At 39.4% G+C, this 26,414-nt stretch overlaps 1 protein-coding gene across 1 annotated transcript; it reads left to right on the top strand.

Annotated features, from left to right (window-relative positions):
- The first annotated feature begins 9,094 nt into the window (after nucleotides 1-9,094).
- Nucleotides 9,095-26,094, top strand: SLC5A12 (solute carrier family 5 member 12). The gene is made up of 15 exons (XM_015863409.1): nucleotides 9,095-9,744; nucleotides 11,465-11,530; nucleotides 12,751-12,802; nucleotides 14,136-14,203; nucleotides 15,226-15,380; nucleotides 16,344-16,484; nucleotides 17,641-17,770; nucleotides 18,093-18,181; nucleotides 19,115-19,227; nucleotides 21,116-21,183; nucleotides 21,539-21,625; nucleotides 22,218-22,396; nucleotides 22,496-22,599; nucleotides 22,774-22,895; nucleotides 24,183-26,094. Exons 1-15 carry the CDS (start codon nucleotides 9,388-9,390, stop codon nucleotides 24,339-24,341), a joined length of 1,890 nt encoding a protein of 629 aa, XP_015718895.1. The 5' UTR covers nucleotides 9,095-9,387; the 3' UTR covers nucleotides 24,342-26,094.
- Nucleotides 26,095-26,414: the final 320 nt, after the last annotated feature.

The following is a 26,414-nucleotide window of genomic DNA, read 5'->3' as shown; positions in this document are numbered from 1 at the left end:
GCAACATAGACACTTCGGCATTATGACTGTGACCTGCATTCACACAAAAGCACTCCCCTATGCAGAACCAATAGGTGAGCAAAAAACTTTGGCTGTCAAAAGGCCAATTCACAGAATCACAGAAGTGTCAGGGTTGGAAGGAATGTGTTGTTATAGCAGGTTCTGTTAGAGTAGGTTGACTATTACTACATCTCCATTCAGACACCTGAAGTTAAGCATCCGGCCTTCCCCCCCTTTACGCTCCCCCAGCCATGCGGAAAAGAGACATGAAAGACTGAATTCCTAACCCAGAGCTGTGCAGCCTGTCAGTGGGAGCAAGCAGCAGTTCACAAATCCTGTTTCCAAGTCCTCACCCACAGACAAACACAACTTGAAAAATAAAACCAGAGAGAGAGAGCAATCTCTGTTTTGCTTTTTTTCCTACATTCCTCCAAATGGGAAGCAATACAGAGTGGCTGTTTCACAGATGTTACTGTGCAACATCCAAAACAAAACAATAAGTAAAACATAAACACCACACTGAGGCCAACAGACTTCGAAGCGAACAGGGAAAAACCCAAACAATAGTAGTAAATGGATTATCCAGACGTTCTGCATACTGCTGGGAGCAGTACGTACAAGAGGGAGGAGCAGCGAGACCAGCTGCAAGTTTAAAAAACCAAACAGAAGCCTGGAAACCCATTCCTGTCAACCTCACTTCTAAAATCCTTCTGCAGTGAAGTCTGCAGACTCCTGACAGTAAATGTCTTACTCTGAATTTTTTTGGTTAGTATGCCACAAACAAAAAATATATATATATAAAATAGGAACAAAGCAAATGATCCACTCTCAAGCCTGAAGACAGGCAAGATTTATTTGACTTCTAATTCAGCAGCTTTGTCTATGAAGGCAGACCAGAACACATACGAAACACATAGATGTCTTGTTTCCATTTACATAAATTAAGTTAAAAGGAAATATTTTTCTTCTAGAAGGATGTGTTTAAAAACAACCATGTCTCACATGAGGAATAACACCTCATCAGTCCTGACACAACATTCTGCATTGGTTGCTTCAGCTTTTCCACTGTAAGTCTTCAAATACAGCAAACTGATCCAGAATTCAGCCCTAAACCTAAGTTTGCTTCCAGTGGTCTTAACCTGACTGTCTGACCTCGTATTGTTCCCAGGCCACATGCTTCCACTGTAATTGTTTTCCATTCTCAAGTTAGCTTCAAGGATTAGATTTCCAAAAACATTCAACATGTGCACTCAGAGGCAAATTTTCAGATGAAAAATGACTCAGACAGAATGAGAATTGTGTTCAATCCTTGTAGCTTACACTGAGAAATTTCCCAAACCATTTTGATATATAAGGAAAAAAAAAATCCCCTCAAAACCAAAAATCAATTGAAGAAGCACACACTGAATCTTCTTAGAATCATTTTTGGAATTGGAAGGGATCCTTAAAGGTCATCTAGTCCAACTACCCTGCAATGAACAGAGATACCTACTGCTCCGCCATGTTGCTCAGAGCCCCATTCAGCCCGACCTTGAATGTCTCAGCCTTTCCAAAATTATTCCTAAGTCACATTTTCTTGTTCCCCAAAACAAGTTAAAGTGCTTCTGCTGTCCTGCAGTCAATAGCACATAAAAAGCCAAGCAATTTATTGAGAAGAACAAACAGCTGTAGGAGTAATTGTTCACATAAGCAAATTCCAGAATCCATTTTACAACTCTTCATGCTGTTATGACATCCCTCTTCCTGATTTCAAAGTGATGACTGTGGCAGCACAGCACACATGCAGCCTGGCTCAAGGAACCAAGAATATGCTTGGCTTGCAATGAGGCAGGCAAACAGGGCATGACATGAACCCAGGCACTACCTGTTGCTGCCCAGGGGACAAGTTTGCTTTCCATTAAGCCATATTTTCTTTGATTCCTAGTACTCACTTCATGTCATATTAGTTCTCATACCTTCCAGAATTATTTTTCTCTCTTTGCCTTTTGGCCTTTCAAGGGAGAATGGAAGGAGAAGCTTCCTACAGCCTTCAGGATAGCCCAAATAAAGTGCCATTTAAAAGCTCATATAGCTCAATTGAAATTACTTCAGAAGTTTTAACCAAGTAATTAGGATGTCAGGGCCTCAGATGAAGGACAGAAGAGAATGTTCATTGGGCAGTGACCTACAGAAACGTGTCCCAGCCCCATGTGTGTCACAGGAAACACCAGGTCAGTCCAGCTCTTCTGCCCACTCCTTTCAAGAGAAACCAACTTCTCAGTTACAGGCCTGTTTTCTTTTGACTATTTTTACTGGACTATTTTAACTGTAACTCTTTATGTCTCTGTTTTAAGTTAAGGAAAAAATGAAAGAATGGAAAATACACAATATCCAAGCAATCCTGTATGCTAATGGAAGCTGTTCACTTTGCAAAACAAAACAAGAACAAACAAACAAAAAACACCACATGAACTTATTGCAGTGTGGTTGCTCTGCAAGTAATCTATATCAAGATAAGCATATGAGTACGTAGAGAGTGAAATAATGCAGGCAACACATGGTGAAGAGACTCCTTAGGAGTATATTTAGAAAGAAAAGTGAACGCAATAGAGGAAGTAAATAAGTAAAAATGTGTAAAAGATCATAGAATCACAAGGTTGGAAAGGACCTACAAGATCATCTAGTCCAACCATCCTCCCTTTACCATACCTACAGAGAAACCAGTAAACCGTATCTCCTAGCTCCCTATCCAGACACCAGATGAGTGACTGATCTAGTCTTGCTGAAAAGCTCTTACTTTGGTTTCAGTTTTCAATGAGAGACATGTAGAAAAAGATTTTTCACAGCATGATTTCTTTGGAGTGCACACAACTTCTAATCCAACGAAAGATGCTGGGCCCATATAGTGCTAAACCATTTCACTTCCTAATGACTGATTTTCCTTTTCTCCTTTAGTATGATAACCTGGGGTAAGTGAGGGACTGTGATCCTCAGCTGTATGCTAAAGTATTCAAAGCACAAGCTTCCTGTAGGGACCATCAATGCTGACCCTTAAATACAGGCTATCTGTACGACTGAGTTTGCTGTGAAACTTTTACTAAATGCCTCTTGAAGAGCTTAAGCAGTATTTTTTGCTGCTTATTAGCACTTGAAGAGCAAAGGAGATTACTTGGGTATCCTTTTATAGTGCATTCTGCACCTCCTTATCCTTAAATCACCTGCAGCAAGATCTCTGCTCCCTCCTTCCTTCCCAGTGGCTGCATACTTCCTACGTGCTTTTTGACCAGGTAGGTAATTCAGTATGTAGATTGTTTTACTTTTGCTGCACGTTATCTTCACTTTAAAAATAAGCTACAACATAACACCGCTATTTATTTCAGTCTTCATTTGATGAGATATGCTGGGTTCAAGCTGGCTCATCCTGCTGCTACTAGGCAGTAAAACTTCAACAGTAAACGTAACAGAAAAACAGCTTCCAGGCTTCATTTTACAAGTCAGTTCTACTTGCAAGCCAGAAATAACATTTCTCATTTTGCTAATCTGCTCTTCGTTGACAAGTACTTCAAGAATCAGAAATAGTCGAAGCAGTGTGAATTTCCCCTGCACACTCTTGCTCCCTCTCCTCCCCTCCCTGCCATGCTCACCCCTATGTACCATTTTTCCCTCTCTCTCTCTCTCTCTCTCTCATGTATGTACACTTCTGTTGGCAAAAATGGAAATAAACCACCTCTAAACCTGATTAGAAACTTGTACCTGGTAATTTAATTTGGACAGCTATTTAGATAAAAACAGCCTTCTACACTGCATTTATCATTCCCTGACAGAGATGGAGTAACCATCCCCAAAGTGTTCAAGAAAAAAAGGTAGATGCAACACTAAAGGACAAGGTTGTTGGTCATGGTGGGGATGAGTTGGGGTTGGACTTGGGGATCTTAGAGATCTTTTCCAATCATAATGATCTTATGATTCTTGGAAAATGTATCACTACAGCAAACTACTTTCCTATGCTCTATTTCTCCCCCTACATAAAATAAAAAGAAACTAGAGAGGTCTGGGGGCAGTGAAGGAGCTGAAAAGCACAGCTAGGATTTCAGCTATCACACAACCCAGTTTGCACCACAAACCTACTTCCACACAATGAAAACACCTGTTGTTCTAATCACAGCTCAGTACTGCCTATACAGATACCACAGATCAGAGTGCATTGTAGACTGAAAGTCAACCTTAAGTGCCAAAGGAACAGCTGGGGTCACAGCAGACAGACAAAGCAGTGACAAGATGTGGCTGTGCTGCAGAGTGTCTCCCAGTTCCCCAAACTGCTGGCTTATAATGAACTTTGCATAGATAAATAAGCTTGGCTTTCAGAGGAAAAGTAGTGCTTAGAGAAAGATGCAATATTAATTTTTACGATAACAATTAAGAGAGGCTGCTGCCTCTACATCCATGAGAATATCTTAGTTTTGTAATTTAAATTAGATGTGCTATGCATGCATAGAGCTAGACATTCAGAGAAGCATAAGCAAGTTAATGTCCACTGTTAAGTCTGAGTTTGTATTATCTTCCTGAATAACTCATTTATAATAATTAACAAATCCCAGACTCAAGACCCAGCTTAAGTGCAGAAACTGCAAATTTCTTCAGTCATTCAGGAACTGTAAGCCTCACTTTCACCTCTTGTCAGTACCAATGATCAGTCAGTGCTCAGGGGTCAGCATTTGGACCTATTACAACTGAGCAACTCAGCTGAAGGCTCTAAGGATATGCATGGTGTGATAACCAACCATCAGATGATTCAGTGCTAGTCTGCACTCAGAAAGGGGTGACTTTTGTTGTTTTTTTCCTTTAATGGTAATTGTTACCTTTCATTTATTGAAAAGGAGACTTTACTTCACCAGAGAGCAATGTTCATTTTAAAGAAATACAATGAGCTGCCTTTTGTGAAAAGAACCCTCCTCTCTAAGTCAAACCCTCAATTCCTGAATGCAAGTAAAGGCAATATCTGATATCTCCTACTAGTTATAAATGAGCTAAAATAGTTTAGGAAACATGATCTGGAGGGAAATTGGAGATTGATGCATAAGAACACCATGCAAGGTTTATATTCAGGACTTGATTTCACTCAGAATAAATGCCAAATATGGTTATGTATATACAATTCCACTAAGCAAAGCTTCCTCCTCCCCTGCAATTCATTCCACAAAGCGGAGCTATTCACTAGAAAAATCTCCTGCAAAATAGGACTTAACAGTTATTTGAAGAATTTATGTAAGCAATAGTGTGATAACTTCACAATTACATTAAAATCTATTTACAATGAAGTCATTATCTCCCCCTTTCAGACTGAAAAGGAATAGAACTAGAATTTGGGAAATTCCACTACAAAAAAAATAAAAACAACCACCACCCAAAACACTCATAAATCACAGTCCTATACAATATTTACTGAATAAAGGCGACAGATAAATTCAACTATTTATTCCACTACAAAATAGATGTCAAAATACACACCTAAAGTATGTGAATGATCTCACTGAAATATGAAAAAGCAGGTAAGGTACATATCTTGAGATAGGATTTAATCCAGTCAAATAACTGATAGAAAATGTCCTCTCATATGCTATTGGCTAAAACATTAGAACCTATGGGAAAGGATGCTACCAACTTAAAATACAGTTGTGAAATCGTATTTTTGGACAATTGTTCACTTCCTACACTTCCAATAATTCCATGTATTATACATCTTCTTCCTTCAATGTCTTTTCTCAAAAGATTTGAAATCCCGTCACCAGCAAACTTAATTAGAAAGCAACACTAAAAACCATAAAAAGCAATTACTGCAAGTAATCTCTATCTAAGAGTCTGTTCTGAAGATCCACAGTGAGAAAGTTTAAGTGCTCACGATGTATGAAACACTAGTTAATCATTGGGTGTGGCCAAATATGGCCTTGAAGTGAGTGGTTTACATTCAGCAAACATTCACAGCTGCCCCACGTGGACGGTATGTGGGTGCCAAAACTTGGCAGATGTCTCAGATCCAACGTGTTCTTATTACATAAATACCTAATTGTCATCATAGGCTAACACGGATTGAAAGTAAAAGATTTAGCAAATTAAGGTTTTGAAAGTTAATTTACTAGAAAAATCAGGAAATCAAATTATTATGATTATCCAACTATGGGCTATTGTGAGACACTACAGTCATTGAATTGATAACAGGAGAACTTCCATCAAGCTTTAGTATGGTCTGAAAAGCAAAGCTTTTAAACAAAGTAACTGGGAATAAATAATTGAGGCTCAGTTAGTTTAAATGCAAGACAGAATCTAACAAACGCTTAAATACTACCAATCCAGACAAAAGAATCAAGCAGATGCTTAGATTATATCAGTCTAACTCTCCTCATACCTTTACTCACAGAAAGGGAGCCAAGATAGCTTTGACTATGAAGACACAAGTATTTCATGGCCTCACTCCATTAACCTGTATAGCAGCAGGTTTAGACACCTGTGAGAACTGTGAGACATCAGACTACTTCCTTGTGTTGCCCTGACTAAATAAATCTTGGATTTCACAAGGATTTCCACTGTTAAAATATAAAACAAAAGTGTTTATTATTTTTACACTTTTTTTTTTTTTTTCTTTTCAGGAAATACTTACAATTATCCCCACATAGAGAATATCATCAAAAGAATATCAGGCATTTTTGTACTACTTTAAAATGATCTCTCGTTTAGAATCAGTATTTCAAAGCTCTTGGTTTTTAATGAGGGATTTAGCCAAGATGGCTACTCTGTACAAAATCATAAAGGTAGAACGACAATGCATTAGAGGGCTACAGAACCATAAATATCAACATGGAAATTTCTGACTTGAATTCCAGTTTATCATCCATGGAATTTTTTCTGCTTCACGTAAAACTCCATCACTCTTTTCTTCTCCACACACTTTTCTTCTAGAAAAATCATTAAAAAACACCAAACACAAAAGATCTCTGTAGGCTTTCACTTATGTATTTATGCCAATAAATGCAATTTGGAAAAAGCTTCCTTCAATGAAACTCAAAGTACTGTGCACTGAGACAATACTGGCCAACAGGCATAATTATTTGCCAGTGGGTTACAGCACAGCTGGCCCAACTGCTAATTAGTATTGGTTGACAGCAAAGAGACCATCTTAAAAAGACACTCAAAACAGCATTATTTTCCTAGAATGAATGTTACTGGGATCTTCCACTTATATTTACTCTGGTAACATGACTCGCACACAAATCTGACCCCAAGAACTCTTCAAAATTTCATTGTTTATTTTTAATCCCAGGCCCCACAGGAATTACTCACCATCTCAGCACCATCAGGTCCCTGCAGTCTTACTACATGGGATGCAACTTAGTGGCTCAAGCGTGAGAGGGACTTCGCACAAATTCACTTATTTGCAACTTTTTGTGAACTCATTAGGTGTTGTCATCACTGACCGGTGCTGAGCTGTGGTTCAAGGAGGAGGCACGCATGTACTCTGCCCACATAACCCTGCATGCCTGCACCCATTACATCAGGCTCCTGCCAGGCTGGGTTGATGTTTGATCCCAGAACCCTGCCACTGCTGTGGCATGGCCAGAGACAGACTAGGTATCAATCAAAGCCTTAAACCTACAGAAAATGTTCATGTTGTTACAGTCATAAGCGGAGGAAGGAAAAAAAAAGCAAAAAAAAAAGCAAACAAATGCCTGGCAAGTGAAAGTTCCTGCTTTTTTGAAAGTGGACACACCTTAAGACATGTTCTGTACAAAAGGGAAATATTAACTAATGATGAGGGTACACTTAGATAAAGAAATTACTGTTAGGTGGTGGGTTGAGTTTGCAGAGCCTCCACCGGCTTGCTGTGATCGGTTTATTGCACTCCCATCCAGTCCCTCCACTGCACTAAGGGCAGCTTCCAGCACAAAAGTGATTGTGGTGGCAACGAAAGTGGCATTAATTGATAACCCAGCTGGATGAGACCTCACAAATATATCCTTGACATTTTGTAAACTTTATATGGACTAATTGTCTTTCAGCTATAGTCAAAAATGCATCCATCCCTAAGTAAGGCTTAAGAGAAGGACTTGTGCCATAACCTACCCCACATTACTGCATCTCTTGTGATGAGCTGCAAAAGGAAGGCTCTGCCCTTCCTTTAGGGCTGTGCCTGCACACCACCTCTGTGTACAAGTTTATTCTTTGGTATGATAAGTCCTTGTTTGCTTTGAATCATCATACTTGTAGACTGAAGTTGAATGAATATTTACTTGTTTAAAAAACCAACCACCACCACCAACAACAAAACCAAAAACAAAACAAAACAAAAAACAAAAAACCAGAAGGAAAACATAATTCAGTGAATTTCATAAATTACGCCATCGATGTAGTTTAGAAAACTGATGCTGTTGTCTTATCTCCTTTTCTTTGGCCTTGCATGTCTTACCAAGTAGCGCATTGAAAAATGCAATACACCATAGAACCACAGAACTATTAAAGATGGAAAAGACCACTAAGATTAGGTATTCCAACTGCCAGCCCATCACTGCCATGCCCACTGAACCATCTATCACAGAAACTCACAGAAGCTATAATTAAAACTGCAGTTAGTACCTGACAGAGAATATCAGTTCTATCCAAAATTGATCCTAAAACACCACATAACACTAACTATATTTCTTTCCCAACGTGAGGGTACCCAGTAAAAGTAGGCTGTGAGTTCAGGGTAAAGCGTTACAATTACTTTTAATCATTAAAGCTTTCAAATCTTTACAGCAGAGCGTCTATAAAGGAGCACACTTAAAATGTCAAAGGACAATTGCGAACCCTAACATTGATATTAAAGTTTAGATTTTAACCATATGAAGGAATTGTTGTTTTGAAAATAAACTCACCTGTAGGGTCATAGGTCCATACATCGTGCTTTCCTTAATTTCCCTCTCCTTTATTTATTTTTTTATTGCTCTCATTTTATTATTTGAAAATGCTGATAGGTTAGAAAAGAGTCAGATCAAGTCAATCTGCCCGGCTAATATTTAACCTCAAATTAAAACCTCCCAGATAAAAAGGGAGTGTAGAGCAGGCTTCACAGCTACGGCCCCCGTCCAGTCTGCCTGGCAGAAACATCAGTATCACTAGGGTCTAAGAGCATGCAACACCCTCCTTCCTTATCGTGAGCTAGTTGATTGTTCTGTTTTCTTTTTGTTTGGTTTTTTTTTTTCCTCATCAGAGGTGGACTGGATGAAAAGAGCCATCTCAACTGAACAGTCTGCCTGTTAATTTCTCATTGATAAGCTATAGATAAGCTACACCTTTGCTGCTAACAGAGTAGATCCGCTTAGAGCAACAACTGTAGTAAATCAGAATCCTCTACCAGAGAATTACCCAGCTGGTGCTATGTCAAACTTTGTAGCTCCAGAAATTAAGAAATTTGTCGTTTGGGACTATGTTGTTTTTGCAGGACTGTTTTTAGTATGCGCTAGCATCGGAGTCTTTTTTGCAATTAAGGAGAGAAAAAAGAAAACTTCAAAGGAGTTTTTGGTGGGTGGTAAGCAGATGTCATGCGGACCAATAGCCTTCTCCCTCACATCCAGCTTCATGTCAGCAGTGACAGTTCTGGGGACACCCTCCGAAGTATATCGTTATGGAGCATCCTTTGTTCTTTTCTTTCTTTCATACACATTTGTCATCATTTTAACTTCCGAGCTTTTTCTACCTGTATTTTACAGATCCGACATTACAAGCACTTACGAGGTAAGTAAAAATTTTGTACACGGTGCATTATTCCATTATAAAAGACAGAATGAAGTATATGGATATTTCAGGAGAAATGTCTGCATACAGAAGTCTTTCTGTAATATTTCACAGAACAACTGATACAGGAATTATTTTTAAGATTGGGTTCTCTTATACAAGGTAGTCACTTATGTATATTGCATAAGTTGAAGGCACAAATTAAATGCTAGAGGCCTTGCTAAGGATAAATTGCACAGACAGCATGAAGAGTTTATACACCAGCAAAAAACTGTCACAGCTAGAAAGTATTTGGAGAGGATCCTAAATGCTTTTGAACTGTTTCATTCTGGTGTGCTTAACAACAATAGGGGTAGTCACGTAGTATTTAACCAACTGCTGCAGATTTCATTGCACCAACAAGAAAGATGATCAAAGATTAAGATCTTGGCAAAAATCTGTTGAGCAAAGCCGTGCTGCTTCCCAAGGAGCTTTCTTTTAACGGAAAGGCTGCTCATATTCTCTACACTGAAACCCAGGAAAGGCTTCAAACAGACAGCTTGAGTTTCAGTCAAAAGCAGGAAAAAAATAACAGTGAACATCTATTCCCACCACCAGGACTAACTACATTTTCTAGCTAGTTTTAGTGCAAGACCAGAGTAGGAATTTCTTATCTGAGCCACTGGAGGTGTCATAGTAGACACAGCTCTTCCGAGCATGCTGGAAAGATGACTCTGCTGATTTCATGACTTATTTTTAGAAACAAGTCAAATAACATAAATTAGCTACTTATTTGCACAGCAGTCGGTGGGGCTTATTATGCAAGAGGCAAGAAGTTAATGTTAACAAAATTAGTAAGAGTTTGCTTCTGAAAAAACTGCCTAGAAACTGGTAAAGACCACAGAGCTGTCTGCTGGGGAGAACACATGGCCTGTGGCTCAGGGGAGACCCAGCCCTTCCCCAGCTACCCTGGCATCAGCAATAGAGATTTCATTTTTTTCTCAAATCTGCAGAGAGATTTTAGGTAGTGATTTGTGCTTACAACCTGAGTTTTTGGGTAAGTCTGTAAGAATTTGGGTAGTGGTACTGGATGGATTGAGGAGTTGTTAGTAACCTGAGGGAACAGGTGGCCAAGTGAGTTGGTAGATGCCCATCCCCAGACACATCCAAGGTCAAGCTGGACAGGGCTCTGAGCAACCCTGGTGGAGCTGTAGGTGTTCCTGGTCATGGCAGAGGAGCTGGACTAGATAGCCTTTAAGGGTTCCTTACAACTCCTCTGGTTCTATGATTCTAACCTCACTTCTACCCACTGATCATGTGCAGATCTGGCTTCAAACAAGGCAGATGAGAAAGCCAGCTTAACTGACAGGCTGTGAAAGCCTTTAAATTGCTGCTTCCCTATCTGCTCCTCCACTGCTTTTGTCCTCTTTCAACAGGAGATGACCTTGTTTCTTTTGTTTGTAGCCTGCAGGCTCTTCTGGTTATATTCCCAACACAAAACATGTATTTAATGCTGTGACCCAACCTATAAATTCAACTTCTCTTCTGCTGAGAAGATTTCTTAGATGTCACGATCTCTATGTGTAGCAGTAATTATGCTCTCCTGCTCATTACTCACAACAGTAGTGCCAGTTGCCAGTAGTTTTACTTGCACAGCATGCTGTTACTTGGGGAGAACAGAAGGTTAATAGCTGTGTCACAGATGCTACGTGTGCAATTTACTGAATTTCTTCTTTCCTAGTATTTGGAGTTAAGATTTAACAAGACTGTCCGTCTTGCTGCAACGCTGATCTACATCCTGCAGACGGTAAGAAGATTCTGCCTCTTCCTTTATGATCATTTCAGTCAACATATTTATTTTGAATGAAGTGTCAGATTGAACATTTTTTCCACCCAACAAAATTCTTTAATTATATTGTTGTTTTTCAAACAAACAGTTGAAATAAGAATGTTAAAAGGATAGAACAGATGCATTCCTACTTTCTAATTTATTCCTACTTATGATTTAAGAAGGCATTTTTGTTGCCTTTGACACTTGGATGTTGTGTTAAACTTGCACCTTGAACACTATGTTCAGTCTTGAGTCCCTAACTATAATAAAGGCATTGAGACCCTGGATTATGTCCAGGGCCCATTTGGTCTTCAGGCAGCAGTAGTGGCAAGGCCAGCCAAGCCCCAGCCCCATAGTTGGCTGGAAGCATTCCAGCAACAGGGCAGGAATCACTGCTTAGAGTTTAGACACTCCACATCTATAGCCTGCTCTGCACATCTACAAAACACAGCCTAGTCAGTCCACAGCCCTGCACATATAGATAAATAAAACAGCATTCCTGGATCCTGAACAGAAAGATCAAGCAGAAACTAGCTTTGTTTTCACTTTAGAAGCTTTCCAAAACACTGTTGTAGGTAGACATCACATAGCTTTTTTGCCCTGTAACTTAAAAGGACACCAACTTCCTCAGAAACACTAATTAGGTATTTGATGAAAGCTTTTTATGAGATGCTGGAAGACATTTCTACTTCAAATCCATTTTTATCAATTCTAGAACCTATCACAATAGATAGAAATTTTGCTTCCACGTTTTGTTTCTCCCTCCCTCTGTCAGAACATCCTCATGAAGGGCATTGCTTTAACTTGAAAAGCAATTGAATGGACAAAGGGAAGTGTAATTTCCAAGATCCAATGCAAGTCATTTCTGCAACACTGAGTTTTACTGCAACCTCCTCTTTCTACTTGATAAGGATATTTTTGACATCCAGTCATCTTAACAATGAATGAAATACAAAATATCTTGACAGATAATTCCTTCCTGATGGAAGGACCTTTAAAAAATAAAGAAAAAAAGCCTTCTCATTTTGTAGACTGAAAGCAGAAGGCAATACAAGTTGATCTAACGAAAATTTTAGTCCTGATACACTGCCCTAAGCTCCTTTCTAAACAGAAGCATTATTACTGAGAAGTCGTCTATGTGGTTGTTTGGTTTTTTTTTTTGTTCATTTTTCTTTCATGAAGATTTTCTCTTCCAGATTCTTTACACAGGAATAGTGGTTTATGCTCCATCACTGGCTCTCAACCAAGGTGAGTTTCCCTGCCTATATGGCTACTCCAAATAACCATGCAACAAGACAAGAATAACTTAAGCAAGCAGTTAAACAAGCCTCTAAAAAGAAAATCATTACAAGTTCTATAGCAAGGTCTTTCTGTGCACCTGGAAGGCTCTCCATTTCTGCCTCCCCACATCCCTCTCACACCAGTAGATTAGCAGTTCAGCGTGTGCTGTTCTGTTTTTTTGCACTCAGTAACAACCCAAAGAAGTTAGTGATGAGCAATTTCTCAACATCCAGACAAAGTCCACAGTACAAGTTGATGATCCAAGACCATATTCCGTACTTTGATTCCTCCCTTCCCTGCCTCCTGAGAACCACTGTCACTGTTCGTATCTTAAGCACAGAGCTGATCTTCTTTCCCAAAGTATTTGCAGTGGCACAGCTGTCCAAAGAAATGTAGAATAGTAATGTGCCTTACCAATCCTTAAAGCAGCTAAGAACAGATTTATTTAGGGATGACACAAACTTAATGTCTTTATAGGTGCTGAGGGAATTATTTTTTCTGGCCAGAGTGCCAAGAAGCTCCTGATGTTAAGGGTTAAGTTTCAAGATCCTACTTGATACCATATCAAAACCTGAACACCCATTCAGGTTCCAACAGAGATAAGCCCACTCCTTGTAGCTGGATGCAGAGCTGCTTTTCACACACTGCCTTAACTGATCTTAACAGACATACAACATCCATCATGATGAGTGGGATTAGTAAATGTACTATCACAGAGAAGAGAGAATCACTAGGGCCTAATCCCTGGCAGATCTGACTTCATTAAGGCTGACCGTTAAGAGATTGGGAAGCTCCTTGAACTGTTCATCAGTCAAGCTGCACCTGGTTTCTCCAGTACCATTTTTCCTACTCTGAATTTCCTTCCTTCCTTCCTCTGGAGCCCAGCTCTATAAACTGATAGCTGTGAGCAGAAGTTAATGTTCATTAGCAGGTAATGTTAACCATGCTACTACAAAAACCTTTACGAATACATTTGCCCTCACAAACAATGAAAATTCCAGACTAAGAAGTGAAGGAAGCATTGCTTATAAAATGAAGTGTTTCCTATGTGTAATTATTTTTAACTATTACTTCTGTACACCTGAAAGTCAGTGAAACCCAAATTGTAAACAAGCAAACAACCCAATGAAGTAGTATTAAGAAACCTTGACAATCCAGCAAAGCTCCTAGCAGACAGAAAACATTGAAACCAATAATTATGTCCTTCCTTCCAAAGCTAAAGGATCACAGCATTTTTCTCCTACCATCCAGAAAACCTACCCTCATTTTGCTAACCATTTGGTTTTCTTTGGTTCCACAGTCACTGGATTCGATCTCTGGGGCTCTGTAGTTGCAACAGGAGTTGTCTGCACTTTCTATTGCACTACGGTACGTAACAGACATTGACTCAACAGCTTAAACACATGTTTTGTTAGAATTAACCAACCCTTTTACACAAGCTGTACCAGAAGTGAAATTTCTACACACACTCTGAGCATTTAAAGTAGTAGAACATAAGAGAAATTTCTTCTAAAATCTTTAGCGTGAATGAATCTATTCAGAGGGAAAAAAATCTCGTCTCAAATACCCTGTTTAAAGGTTTAAATCAGCCTGAGGCAGAGACCAGATAAAGGGAGATAACCTTTAATTGCCACACTCAGTCTTTTGAGAAGATTCCCCTTATCTTTTACAAGCCATAGACAGAAAAAAGACTGTAACAAAAAAATGCACCTCTGACATAACTGCAGATCAGTGCTGAGTGAGAAAATCCAGGAAAGCAGGCTCACAGATCATAGAAAGAGCTTTGCTTCTGGGTGGAAGCGATGCGAGACTTCAGATAATAACAAAGAAGAACACTGCAGTGGAAGTGGAGAGCACATCAGCTTGGAACATGTCTTGTTTTTATTATCATAACATATCACTTTTTCAGTGTTTCAGCCACTGCTGGAAACAGTACTGATGCTGCTCTAGCACTGATTTGATGAAATATGAAAGCATCTATGGAAGAAAGCCCAATTGCAAATTTTTGGGGGGCTATTTTGTATTGTTAGTCATGTTAGTATAATTGGGGATCACTTTGAGAAATATACAGTGTGCTGTGGGAAGTACAAACATAGGCCATGCTGTAATCTCTAAAATAGTTCAACAACATGAGATATTCTTCAGGTGAATATTAAGAAGGTATGAAAAAAAGCATGTAACTTGAGGTCAGGTGTTCTCATATGACTGTGGACAAGCCATTAGGCTTGTCTGCAAGATCACAACCTTTGGAAGTGAGGATATAAAGGAAGTTCTGCTGGATGCTATACATACAGCCATAAAATTAGACCTTAAAGTAAGTGACACTTCTACTTTGTGTTGTCTTTGAATGACAAAAAAGACAATGAAAGATTACAACTTATTTGTTTTAGGGAGGATTAAAAGCTGTTGTCTGGGCAGATGCATTTCAAATGGTGATCATGGTGGTTGGCTTCGTGACTGTTTTGATTCGAGGAACTATTCTGAATGGTGGGTCAACCAGGATCTGGGAGGAAGCCTATGAAGGACAGCGACTAAACATATTTGAGTAAGAAACCAATGACAAAACCCTTTTCTTCTTTTACACTTAGCATTTAGAAACTATACTCAGATTAAGCCCCAAAAATGCTACCATAATATAATGAGATACTGCCAGTGAACTACCTTAGAGAAACCTAGACCTTATTTCTTTGCTTCTTGGCAATGCAGTTGACCTCCAAGGAAATAAGAATGCTGCTTTCCTGTTCCTGCTTTGAAGAAATCCAAATCCTAATACACTTTGCCTTTTTTTTTTTTTTCTTTGTGCAGCTGCAAATGTACTCTGTTTTCCTTTAAATTGCACATATATTTCATTTTCAGTTCATAAAACAAGCACTTTAAGTACACACACCACAGCAGTTAGCAATGAGGGAACAAAGCACCAGGAGAGAAAATTGATCTTTAGCTATTTGTGGCACTAAACTAGAATTCACTGATCAAGTCATTGACATTAACTAGCAGCAAGGTCAAACATTATCTGCTGTCCATACGAAGACTAGCAGAACTGCAGAAAAGACAGATGTAAGACGGAAAGATGTACTTGCAATGACATTTCACTGTTACAACAAAAAAGGAAAAGACAGCACCGCAGCTGAAGAAATACCTTGCAAAAGAAATAATATACTAAAATGATGTAATTGTTTACTGTATGGGTTTGTTCCTCTCTAAGAATTGGGTTTCAAGCAAGATGGCTTGTGGGTCAGTTGGTATAACATGGCAGATCTGAAATTTGAGCATAAACTATGTGATTTATTTCTATTTATTGTTCTATGTGACATATGTTTATCCTAACTTGTCAGAAGTGCTCCAATTTATAGCTAAAAACACTCCCAAACCTAAGCCAAAACACATCAATGCAGTACTTGGACTCAAAGGATAGAACTCAGTATTTTCCTGAAAATTCACATACATATTGTTAAATGAAACTGTGTTTAAACAAAGGAACTGAACTGCTTATCCTTCTCTTTTGTAGCTTTGATGTAGACCCTTTAAGACGACATACCTTCTGGACAATTGTTGTTGGGGGAACATTCACATGGCTAGGACTCTATGGAGTTAATCAGTCCACGATACAGAGATGCATTTCTTGCAAATCAGAGAAGCACGCAAAGATGTAAGTTGCCTGTTCTTAGCCTATTTTAGCAATGAAATATACTGACATGGAATTACGACAACATTTTATCAGCTGTATTAAAAAAAAATACTGGGATGCTGTTGGGTGGCTGTTAGACAATTTTGACCTGACAGTCTTCTTTCACTGAAAGAGGTTATTCCATTAATGGAGTATACTACAGTGCATTATCCAAATAATATGTGACCACAAGTATGTATTCAAATTGTAAAACATTAAAAAAAACAGGACAACTATAGAATCAACTGTGAAACTTCACAGTATAGACATACAGGTCTCCAGACTGCTACCTTCCTAAAGTTCAGCATGTGTATAATTAGGTACACACTCTACTAAACAACCTAGCTTCTTCTAACACCGCTTGCACAGTTAACAAAACAAAAAAGAAATAAGTATTTTTTCCCCTTCTTCTTGCTGGCTGCAATCACTCTCATTGTTCTTAAGGCTATGATAGACTATAGGAATTTCCTTTATTCAAAGGCAGTTTCTGCAAGTGTTTGGAAGTCATGACAGCAAGAATATCACTAGTAAAATGTCTGGAAAGACCACTGACTGGCAGCAGCATAGCTTTGAAATAGAACTGGCCATAGCCAGAGACCTAATGGGAGATGATGGAGGCTGTATAAAATCTGTCAGCTCACTGAGACTGCAGGATTAGTAAATCACATACAACCTCCCCAAAGGGTGCTGCCATCCATGCCCATTTCACTGACATGAAACCACAACTCTGCACAGCAGCAATGCAACCATGACAGAATGCATGCAAATTAATACTTCCAAGTAATATATTTCCTTGAAGGGAGAACAGCAGTAAGTCCTGATGAACAAAAACCTGCTCTTGTAGGCAAGAGAAAGGACCCCAACAGTGCTTCCCCACAGTCTGTTCTGCATATAGCAGTTACGGGTTTTTACATCAGTCCCCTTCAGCTGTACAAAGTGTAACCTTTATCCTTGCCCTGTAACATAATAAGGCTGTGTTTTTACTGTTATTATTATTATTACTTTTGGGGAAGTGTTTCAGGGATTATACAGCTAGGCTTGATCAAAGAATCTCTCAAAAAGAAATCAGGAATAGTCCAGTATAGAAAAACCATTACAAACTATCTTGTATTAATCAGAATTTCCTCTTTTGCTGTAGGGCACTTTACCTGAATTTACTGGGACTTTGGATAGTTCTGGTGTGTGCAGTATTTTCTGGTTTGGTGATGTACACACATTACAAGAATTGTGATCCTTGGACTGCTGATTTCATTTCAGCTCCTGATCAGGTACATATACAGATTATTACAACTTGGAGCTGCACTGGGCTCAGACATTGCATGAATAAAAACTATTTAAGTCCTATGGGATGCTTTATCCTTTCAGCTCTGCAGGCACCCACGTGACTGCTGAATCAGGGCTAGCACACATCTATTCTCACACTCCTACAGTACAAAACTGATTGTGTTTTGCTAAATGAAATCTGCTTTTCTCCAAATTTAATATGCCCTGTTGTCTGAAAAATAAAGATTCAGCAGCATGAGCAAAAGCAGATACTTCTGTTATCCTAACTCATTTCTTGTGTTTCTCCTTCTTTGTCTTCTGCCCCAGCTCATGCCATATTTTGTTATGGACATCTTTTCTTCAATGCCAGGAGTCCCGGGACTATTCGTCGCCTGTGCATTCAGTGGAACATTAAGGTCTGTGAATCTAAAATGACATTTTAACTGCATGCCACTGCTTTCTTGAGGGGCCCAGAATAGGGCTAAACAAGAAACCCTACTGAATACAGAGCTTTCTTTTCTTAGTACATTCTAGAAAAAACAATAGTACTTGGCTAAGTTGTTCTACCAAAATCTAGTTCCATGTCTCCAGTATCTTTTCATCTTAAATATGTTATAGAATAAAAATAATGTATTGGTAATATTATGTCCTTATCTTTGACAAAACACCAGAGCTCAGCTAACTGAAGTAACTTTGTAGTTCTTCACATTGAATTCACATTCATTTAACCTGATTGCCATATCATATCATAGAGTTTTTCTAGCAAGCCCATCTGTACAATTAGCATAGGAAGAGAGAGGTCTACCTGGAGTAAGGTTGAATAACTCAGGGATTTGCATATTATTGTAGTTTGTATCCTCTACAGGCCAAACATCAACGCTTCATGGGACATTAGAGAGAAGATTCAAATTCACAGTGACATGCATCAGATGTCATAGTGCAATAGAGTCAGTCTCTGATATTCTGCTTCAAAATACTTTGTGAGCAGAGAAAATTACAGGGAGAAAGCTACCCAAACAGGAAAGAAAAATAACATGCATAAAACCAATAGCCAGCTCCTAGCAGGAGACTTACAGAACAAAGAGTGCTGAATGCCAAATAATGCAATATGTGTATTGAAGCTACATTTCTTGCATACTATCACAACAAGGCCACAGAGACAAACTCCTCTAGTTAAAAGAGCCAAAAATCATTTGCATTTCATGTTTTTCACTTAAGAGGGAACATATAACGTTAGACTGTGGATCTATGGATTTTCCAATAGATGAGAACAGTATTATTTAGGATATAACATTAATGCTAAATTAAAGATTGTATTTACTCAGTATTCTTTTTCTCCTCTTCTCCAGCACGGTGGCAGCTAGTATCAATGCTTTGGCAACTGTTACCTTTGAAGACTTGGTCAAGAAATGTTTCCCAAACCTGTCTGAGAAGACCAGCACCTGGACCAGCAAAGGCTTGTGTAAGTAGCCCAAGTGGAATCCATTTGTTTAAAGGCAAAGTTGCCTGTCCCGCTCAACTGCTATTAGTACAAGAAAGAATAAGGCTGGATATTATATGCTCTGGAAAGGAACTTCTTTGCCTTAGGCAATACTTGTTCTATAGAGAAAGGCAGACTTCATTCTGTAGAATGCTTTCTACAGAACTGCTCCATCCCCAGAAAAGATTACCGCCTCCTGACTCCTCTGTTAACCTTAGAATAAGCCAACAGAGACAAAGCTTTTAACTTAAGCACCTCAGCTAAGTAACCAGAATTCAGTTGAATTAGCTCACATCTTGTAACCATTTTAGCTGTGCCAGTGTGGTCTACTAACATTCAAACAACCACGTAATTGTGTTGTGATATTGCCTTGGTAATGTGAACTCAAGGATTTCACTATTAAGCACATACAGTACCTACAGAATTGTGCTCTTGTCCTCCAAGCAAAATTGCTATAATGCTTGCAGAAATCTGCCTATTATTTCACATAGGACGATGAAACCATATTCCAGCTTCAGTCTGACAGCAGTTGCGCATGTAAAGAGCAGCAGCTGCTTCAGGTAATGCTTTAAATATGCACTTCTGCTTCCAAAACCCCTACAGCAGCGTAACTGTTTTTAAAGGACAACCACCAGCCTCATGCTTAAGTACAATTAAGCACTCACTATATGATACAAAAACAAATCAATGCTAACAACAACAACAACCACCACCACTGAAAATTTTTTTGTTTGCACACATTCTTCTGCTCTGAAAGTACTAGGAATACTCTGGAAACTCCTTAACAGTGCTGAAATATATCAACATAGTTACTGCTACATTGGTTTACAGTAGTATTACTAAATATTATTGCTTTACAGTAGCACAATATGACTTTTCTATTTAAACTTCGTTAAAGAAGGCTGTTCAGTTTTTCAGCAGGCAGTAAAGATACAGCAAACAAAACAGGAGAACCTTTCAAAACCAAGTCCAAAGCGGTTTGCATTTGTATGATATGTTTTAACAAGTACTGCAGAATTATTGCAGAATTATCTCAATTCTTCAACAAGTATTTTAATAACATCACAACCCTTCACTGACATTTATTAAGATCAAAACTAGTCCTTCCACTGTGTCTGTAATCATCTCCAACATTTTCTGTCCCAGCTTTGCCACTTACTGCCTAGCCTTTCTAATCAGGCCCTAGACAAACCATTTTTACATCTGTACAGTCGTACAATCAATAGGAAAACAGGCTTAAACAGATGCTTCATTAAGAAAAATCATCTATAATAAAAGAAAATGCTCACTAGTGTTGAAGGCTCACAGTAAACTCCACAAAGAAGCCATCTCCAGAAAAAGAGAACCTTCTTCAGTGGCAGTCAGGCCTTAAAAAGAACCTTCACTTATGCTCCCACAGCTGACTCATTACTTGCCTCAAGTGGTCAATCAGAGGTTCAAGCTGTGATCAACAGTTTCCCATACGACCTCCATTAACCGAAGTGTGTTTGCTCACAAGACAAGTTTTGTTGATGATTGCTATGACAGAATTGCCCACCACAAGGTTAAAATCAGCATTAAATAAAGAAAGCCATTGTTTGCATCATCATTCATCTCATTCGTGCAAACACTTAAAAAAATATTATTCAAAGACAACAGGAACCAAAACACTTCTAGATGAGACTTTTAAGTTAATATCAATGCTAAATTCAGCTTCATAAGAACAAAAAACCAAAGACGGCAGACAAGACAGTGCTTAGTGCTTCACAGTCTACATCAAAACCCAAACTTCAGATTCCTTCCTGCTGGTCCTTTCCGACAGTAGCACAATAAGAAATTGTTTGTCTTATTACTTACCTGGTGCTGACAATCTTGTCTGATTTTTTCCCAGGTATATTATACGGCATTTTGTGCACGTCCATGGCAGGAGCAGCATCACTGATGGGAGGAGTTGTGCAGGTATCTAGAGCTTCAAAAAAGGCAACAATCTGAACATGGACAGAATAAAATGCAATGTAACCAATAGTGCTGGGGGAATGTTAGGCAATCTGAACAACTCCCGTGCACCATCTCGTATTAATTCCTCATATACTGAGAAAACTAAGAACAACAACAACAAAAAACTATCATAGAAAGGAAATGGCTTTCACTACTTATAGCTGGGAAGTGACACTGAGTGCAGTCCTTTCACTCTTTAACTGTGGGCTAAAATTACTTTGTCCTTTCTCCACCAATGAAAGTCAGACAGGAAGTACGAATACTCAGGCTCCCCCCAGTTGCTGTGTTGGTTTACATCTTTTCTTTGCATTTGCAGGCTGCCCTCTCCATTCACGGAATGTGTGGAGGACCCATGTTGGGATTATTTACTCTGGGAATAATCTTTCCTTGTGTTAATTGGAAGGTAAGTAACAAAAGATACTTATTATAAAAGAGATAATCGCTTGGAGTTGTGTTAAAACCCCATTCTCAAAACTGTTTTATGGATTTAGAGCCTGTGTTGCCCTAGAACTGTTTAGAAAGCCTTTTTCCCTGTCTGAATTTATCTCTACTCAACTGTAGAATAATTAGTGATTAGATCCATGTTGGAAGTTTTTATTTGTCTCTCTTTTAGGGAAGTTTTTTATTTGTTTCTCTTTTAGATTTCAATTTCTTATCTCTCATAAAAGAAAAAAAATAATAATATGCTTCCCTTGCCATTCCCTCATTTCATACCCAATTTGGGAAGCACAGAACAAGCTCATTTTCTCCATCTTTGCTAACTTGGATAAAACATAACTCAAGTTCATCTCGCTCTTCCTCATCACCTTCGTTCAGTAGTGGATGAAGCAGTTAATTCTGTGATTTCAGTTTTGAGTGTCAGAATTTATCTGCAGCTCTTGTTAGTAGAAAACAATGCTTCATCTCAGCCAAGAGAAAACCCAACTGGCTGTAACGTTAGCAGAAATGCACTTCCCACATGCTACCTCTGACTGTATCTTGCTCTGCTTGACCAGGGTGCAGTCGGAGGCTTCCTCACTGGGATCACCCTGGCTTTCTGGGTTGGCATCGGCTCTTTCATCTATCCTGCACAGCCTGTAAAGACCATTCCCCTGGAGCTGTCAACTCTCAACTGCACACTGGCAAACAGCACAGCCCTGCCAACCACAGCAGCTCCCATCACAGCTGCTGACAGGTATTTACCTACTGCTGTGACTTCAGCCTAGCCTGGGCATCCCCGTTGGCAGGAGCCATTATGACCTGTTTTTCTCTCTCTCCTGTTATTTCTCCCCAGGCCTTTGCTGGCAGACACCTGGTACTCCCTGTCCTATCTCTACTTCAGTACCATTGGATGCCTGGGCTGCATCATCTCAGGGCTGCTCATCAGCTTTGTAACAGGTTGGTGTTCAGTAAGAACAATGCACTTGTGCACAAGAACCCAGCTTGGCTGCTGAGGAGCTGCTTGCAAGGCCAGGGCTGAGAGGAGCATGGAGGCTGTGGTTGGGGGTTTAACAGGTTGCAGCCAGAATTTCACAGCCATAGCTACCACTGACTGCTCTCCCCTCCTTCCAGGGCCTACCAAAGGAGAGACCATCCGCCCAGTGCTAATTAAACCAGTCTGCAACTTCTTTTGCTTCTGGTCAGAAAGACTCAAGACGTTGCTGTGGTGTGGTGTGCGGCACAATAGCTACGACGTGAGTAGTGCACAGAGTCAAGGGGCCGGCTGCAGCCTGCTACCATGGCCATGCAAGGGTGCCCCAACCAACTCCAGTCAGCAACAGGTTACACATTTCCCCCAGCAGCCTGTGACAGACCTCCCTCTAGGCAGCCAAGTTGGGCAGAGCTGTACTTTACACCCAGTGCACAGTTGGCTCAGCTGCTGCCTCCTCCCACTGACTGCAGGGAGAAAAACATGGGCACTTGTCCATGCAGCCCTTTTAGACTCGTAAGACAGCAGATCTTCTAAGCGGAGCAGCAATTCCTTGCAGCTGCAACAAACAAAGGCTCCTCCACAGGTGTCCCAGGGCCTCACCTTTTCTTAAACATGAGGGGCTTAATGGTTTGCAGAGGCACTGCTCTGCCTTAACAAAGTCTGCTAGATTGTGGGATGTGAGAGAAAGCTAATTGCGCATTTTCAGATGCTCTAGAGTCATCTGCAAGTCCATCTACATTTGTAAAATAAACTTCACCCTACAAGGCCCTCAGAAGTAAGGCAGAAGCCATCCCTCCCCACTTAACTTGTCACAGAGACCACAATGATCATCTAGTTTCATCCCCCCTGCTATGTGCAGGGTCGCCAACCACCAGACCAGGCTGCCAGAGCCACATCCAGTCTGGCCTTGAATCCCTCCAGGGATGGGGCATCCACAACCTCCTTAGACAACCTGTTCCAGTGTGTCACCACCCTCTGTGAAAACCTTCCTACTAATATCTAATCTAAACCTCCCTGTCTCAGTTTAAAAACATTCCCCACTGATGGTTCGATTCAGACAGCACCTGTGGCTCTAGATTTTGTTCAGCTGTCTGACCTGAATTTAGGTGTTTAGCACGGACTTGTCTCAGTGGTTTAATGCTGCAATTAATTAATCATAGGCAAACGTAGGCTGGACAAAAAAACCAAAAACCAAACAATGCACTAAAATGTAAATAAATATGCTAGTGAAAAACTACATTTTCCTGATTAGAGACTCAATGAGAACATAATTCAAGACTTTTATGTCAACAGAGGAGTTGTGAGAAGTTGCTTTTGCTGCTTTTATTAGAAGACTTGCCATGTAGGAGTGAGAAAATCTATGACTGACTGTGGAATGGTGGCGGGGATGCACTAAACAGTGCATTTTTGTATGCCTGGCAGTCATTTAAGTAGTGAAGTAACCCCTCAGATTTGTAGGAAAGCGTGTCAAAATGTTACTCTTTAAGCAATTACAAAAAGCAGTGCATGACCTTTGAAACTACCGGGGTATTTTCTTTCTATTTTTCAGGAAGATTTTGAAAAAAATCTACCTGCAGTTATCGCAGATACAACTGCAACAGATGACACCTTCAAGAACAATGTCAACAAAGAAAACAGAAGCCAGTTGCCTGGTTACAATCCTGAGGAAAAATCCTATACAAATATGAGCAAAGAATCTCGTCTCTAGAAGCATTTATCACATTTACCACCTTGACCAAGAAAGAACTGCTTTCAATAGCAATAAAGGCCAGATTTTTATTTATGAATTTCATGACAGAACTTGGAAATTGTAATACAGTGTTCTTTTTGGAAGCTCTGCTATTTCAGAAGATCATGGATCTTGTCATGGAAACTGCTAGCAAATAGCTGCAGTACACCTATACTACATTCTCTATTCAGTAACTAGTCACTGAAGGGTAACGAGCAAAGGTGAACTTGAGATAAAATAAGACTTCAGATAAGCTTCTGGGGTCTCTCACTAAGGTGAGACTGTGAACTGCCCTCTGATGGAGGTCATGCTCTCTCTCCACTGCAAATGGAGGGAGGCCAGGGCAGAGGAGGAGGTCTGTGCCTATTCTTAGGCATCACAAAAAGCCTCAGCACAGAAATGCTGTATGACCAGACTGGTCTTCTATTGACTGAGTTTGTTGTGCTTGCTTCCTCTGTGGAACTAAGATGTTTTTATAAAGACTTATTCCAAGCAATAGGAGAGGGTAATAAATTTTACTACAAATTCAGGATAGTTCTTTATCCATATTAGTCTTTGAAAGACATCATTTTAGCTTGAAAAGATTATCTTCAGCCTTTTTGTTCGGTTGAATATTTGTATATGTGTTTTTTTGTTTTTTTCTAGCTGCAAAATCCATTTGCTAGCTGTAAGCAATAAATAAAGTGTCCTTTTATAGTGCCTCCTAATTGAGAATCCATAAGAATTTTGAATAAAGCACTTCATGAGGTGAAATAATTTACCTGCTGGAATGTTTTGGGATAATGTACCTAATTGTGCTTAAGGGCTCTGTTTCATTGAAATGCATTTCCCACTATGTGCCTGTTAGTCCGACTCGGCAGATTGCCTCTTTCCCTGATAAACTCCTGGGTGTACTTTTTAGGTGAACAATAATTCAATGAAACAGACTGATAGATTGAATATATCAGAAGACTTGGATTTATGGAACTAAACAGCACTTTGTCCCAGATCTTACTTCTGCTAATCAGTGACTGTCTTTATGACGTAAATTTAAGTCAAAGTGGACCTCCAAGTTACTTCCACCACCTGTGTTCATGCCTAACCTCTGGGAACATTCTGATTACTCAATTAGAAGACAAAATAACAGGCTGTAAGTGACGTGGTCTTGCCTGTGGGAGACACTTTGTCAACAAACTGAGAGTTAAGTCAATATTTGTGTTAATCCCTTTTACACCGCTTTTATAATCTCATAAAAGCTTACAGCTAAATCTAGCTGGCAGCCTGTTGTCTCACGTGAGACATTTCTTGTTTGTGCATCCAACCTTGTTATGGTTAGCAAGGCAGAAACGGTAACTTAAACACAAGCATTTGTATCTCATTTTGTCTTTCAATGTAACCTATTAACAATTCAGGAGTAAAAGTGGGCCAAAACACCAGAATCAAACAGGCTGTCCAGTTTGTATTTTTCTATATTTCTTCACACCCTTAGGAACAGTTTAGTAGTATATTTGCTATAGACTTACTATCTTCTAAAGTATATTTCTGCACCAGGCTTATTTCAACTACGGCTGTCTGCTGAGCCCATGTGTAGTTTGTGTCAGATGTTCCAAAGGGTTTTACCAAGCCCAACACAAGGCCTTACATAAGATGGCTAAAACTGTTAATCATTAGTTCATTAATCAGTATTCTACCAAGACTTATGGATGAATTGGAAAAAATTACTGTTCTGATTAAATATTCAGTATTGATTAAAGCTGTCTTACCTTTTTGTTTGCCCTAAGTACCAAGCCACTGATTTTTCTGGAGAAGAGCTACAGCCTGTGCACTTGAGTGGGAAAAAAAAGTGAGATTAAGAAACCAGAAAAATGTCAATTTAAAACAGGAGCTTAAATGTAAGAAATTATTAATAATTAATGAAAGAAGTAGATCGTGAGTGATAGAGCCTACATGTGGCCTGAGAACACAGTAAGTATTAAATGTTCAACTGCCCTGAGACAAGCTTAACTTACCAATTACTTCCTTACGTACTATGGTTTGAAGGCACATGCACACTTGCCAGTGTATTTTTCATCA

The sequence above is a fragment of the Coturnix japonica genome, chromosome 5 (assembly GCF_001577835.2).
Source record: "Coturnix japonica isolate 7356 chromosome 5, Coturnix japonica 2.1, whole genome shotgun sequence".
Classification (NCBI taxonomy): Eukaryota; Metazoa; Chordata; class Aves; order Galliformes; family Phasianidae; genus Coturnix; species Coturnix japonica.
The sequence above is the reverse complement of the archived record's forward strand: the minus strand, read 5'-3'. Positions and strand labels throughout refer to the sequence as shown.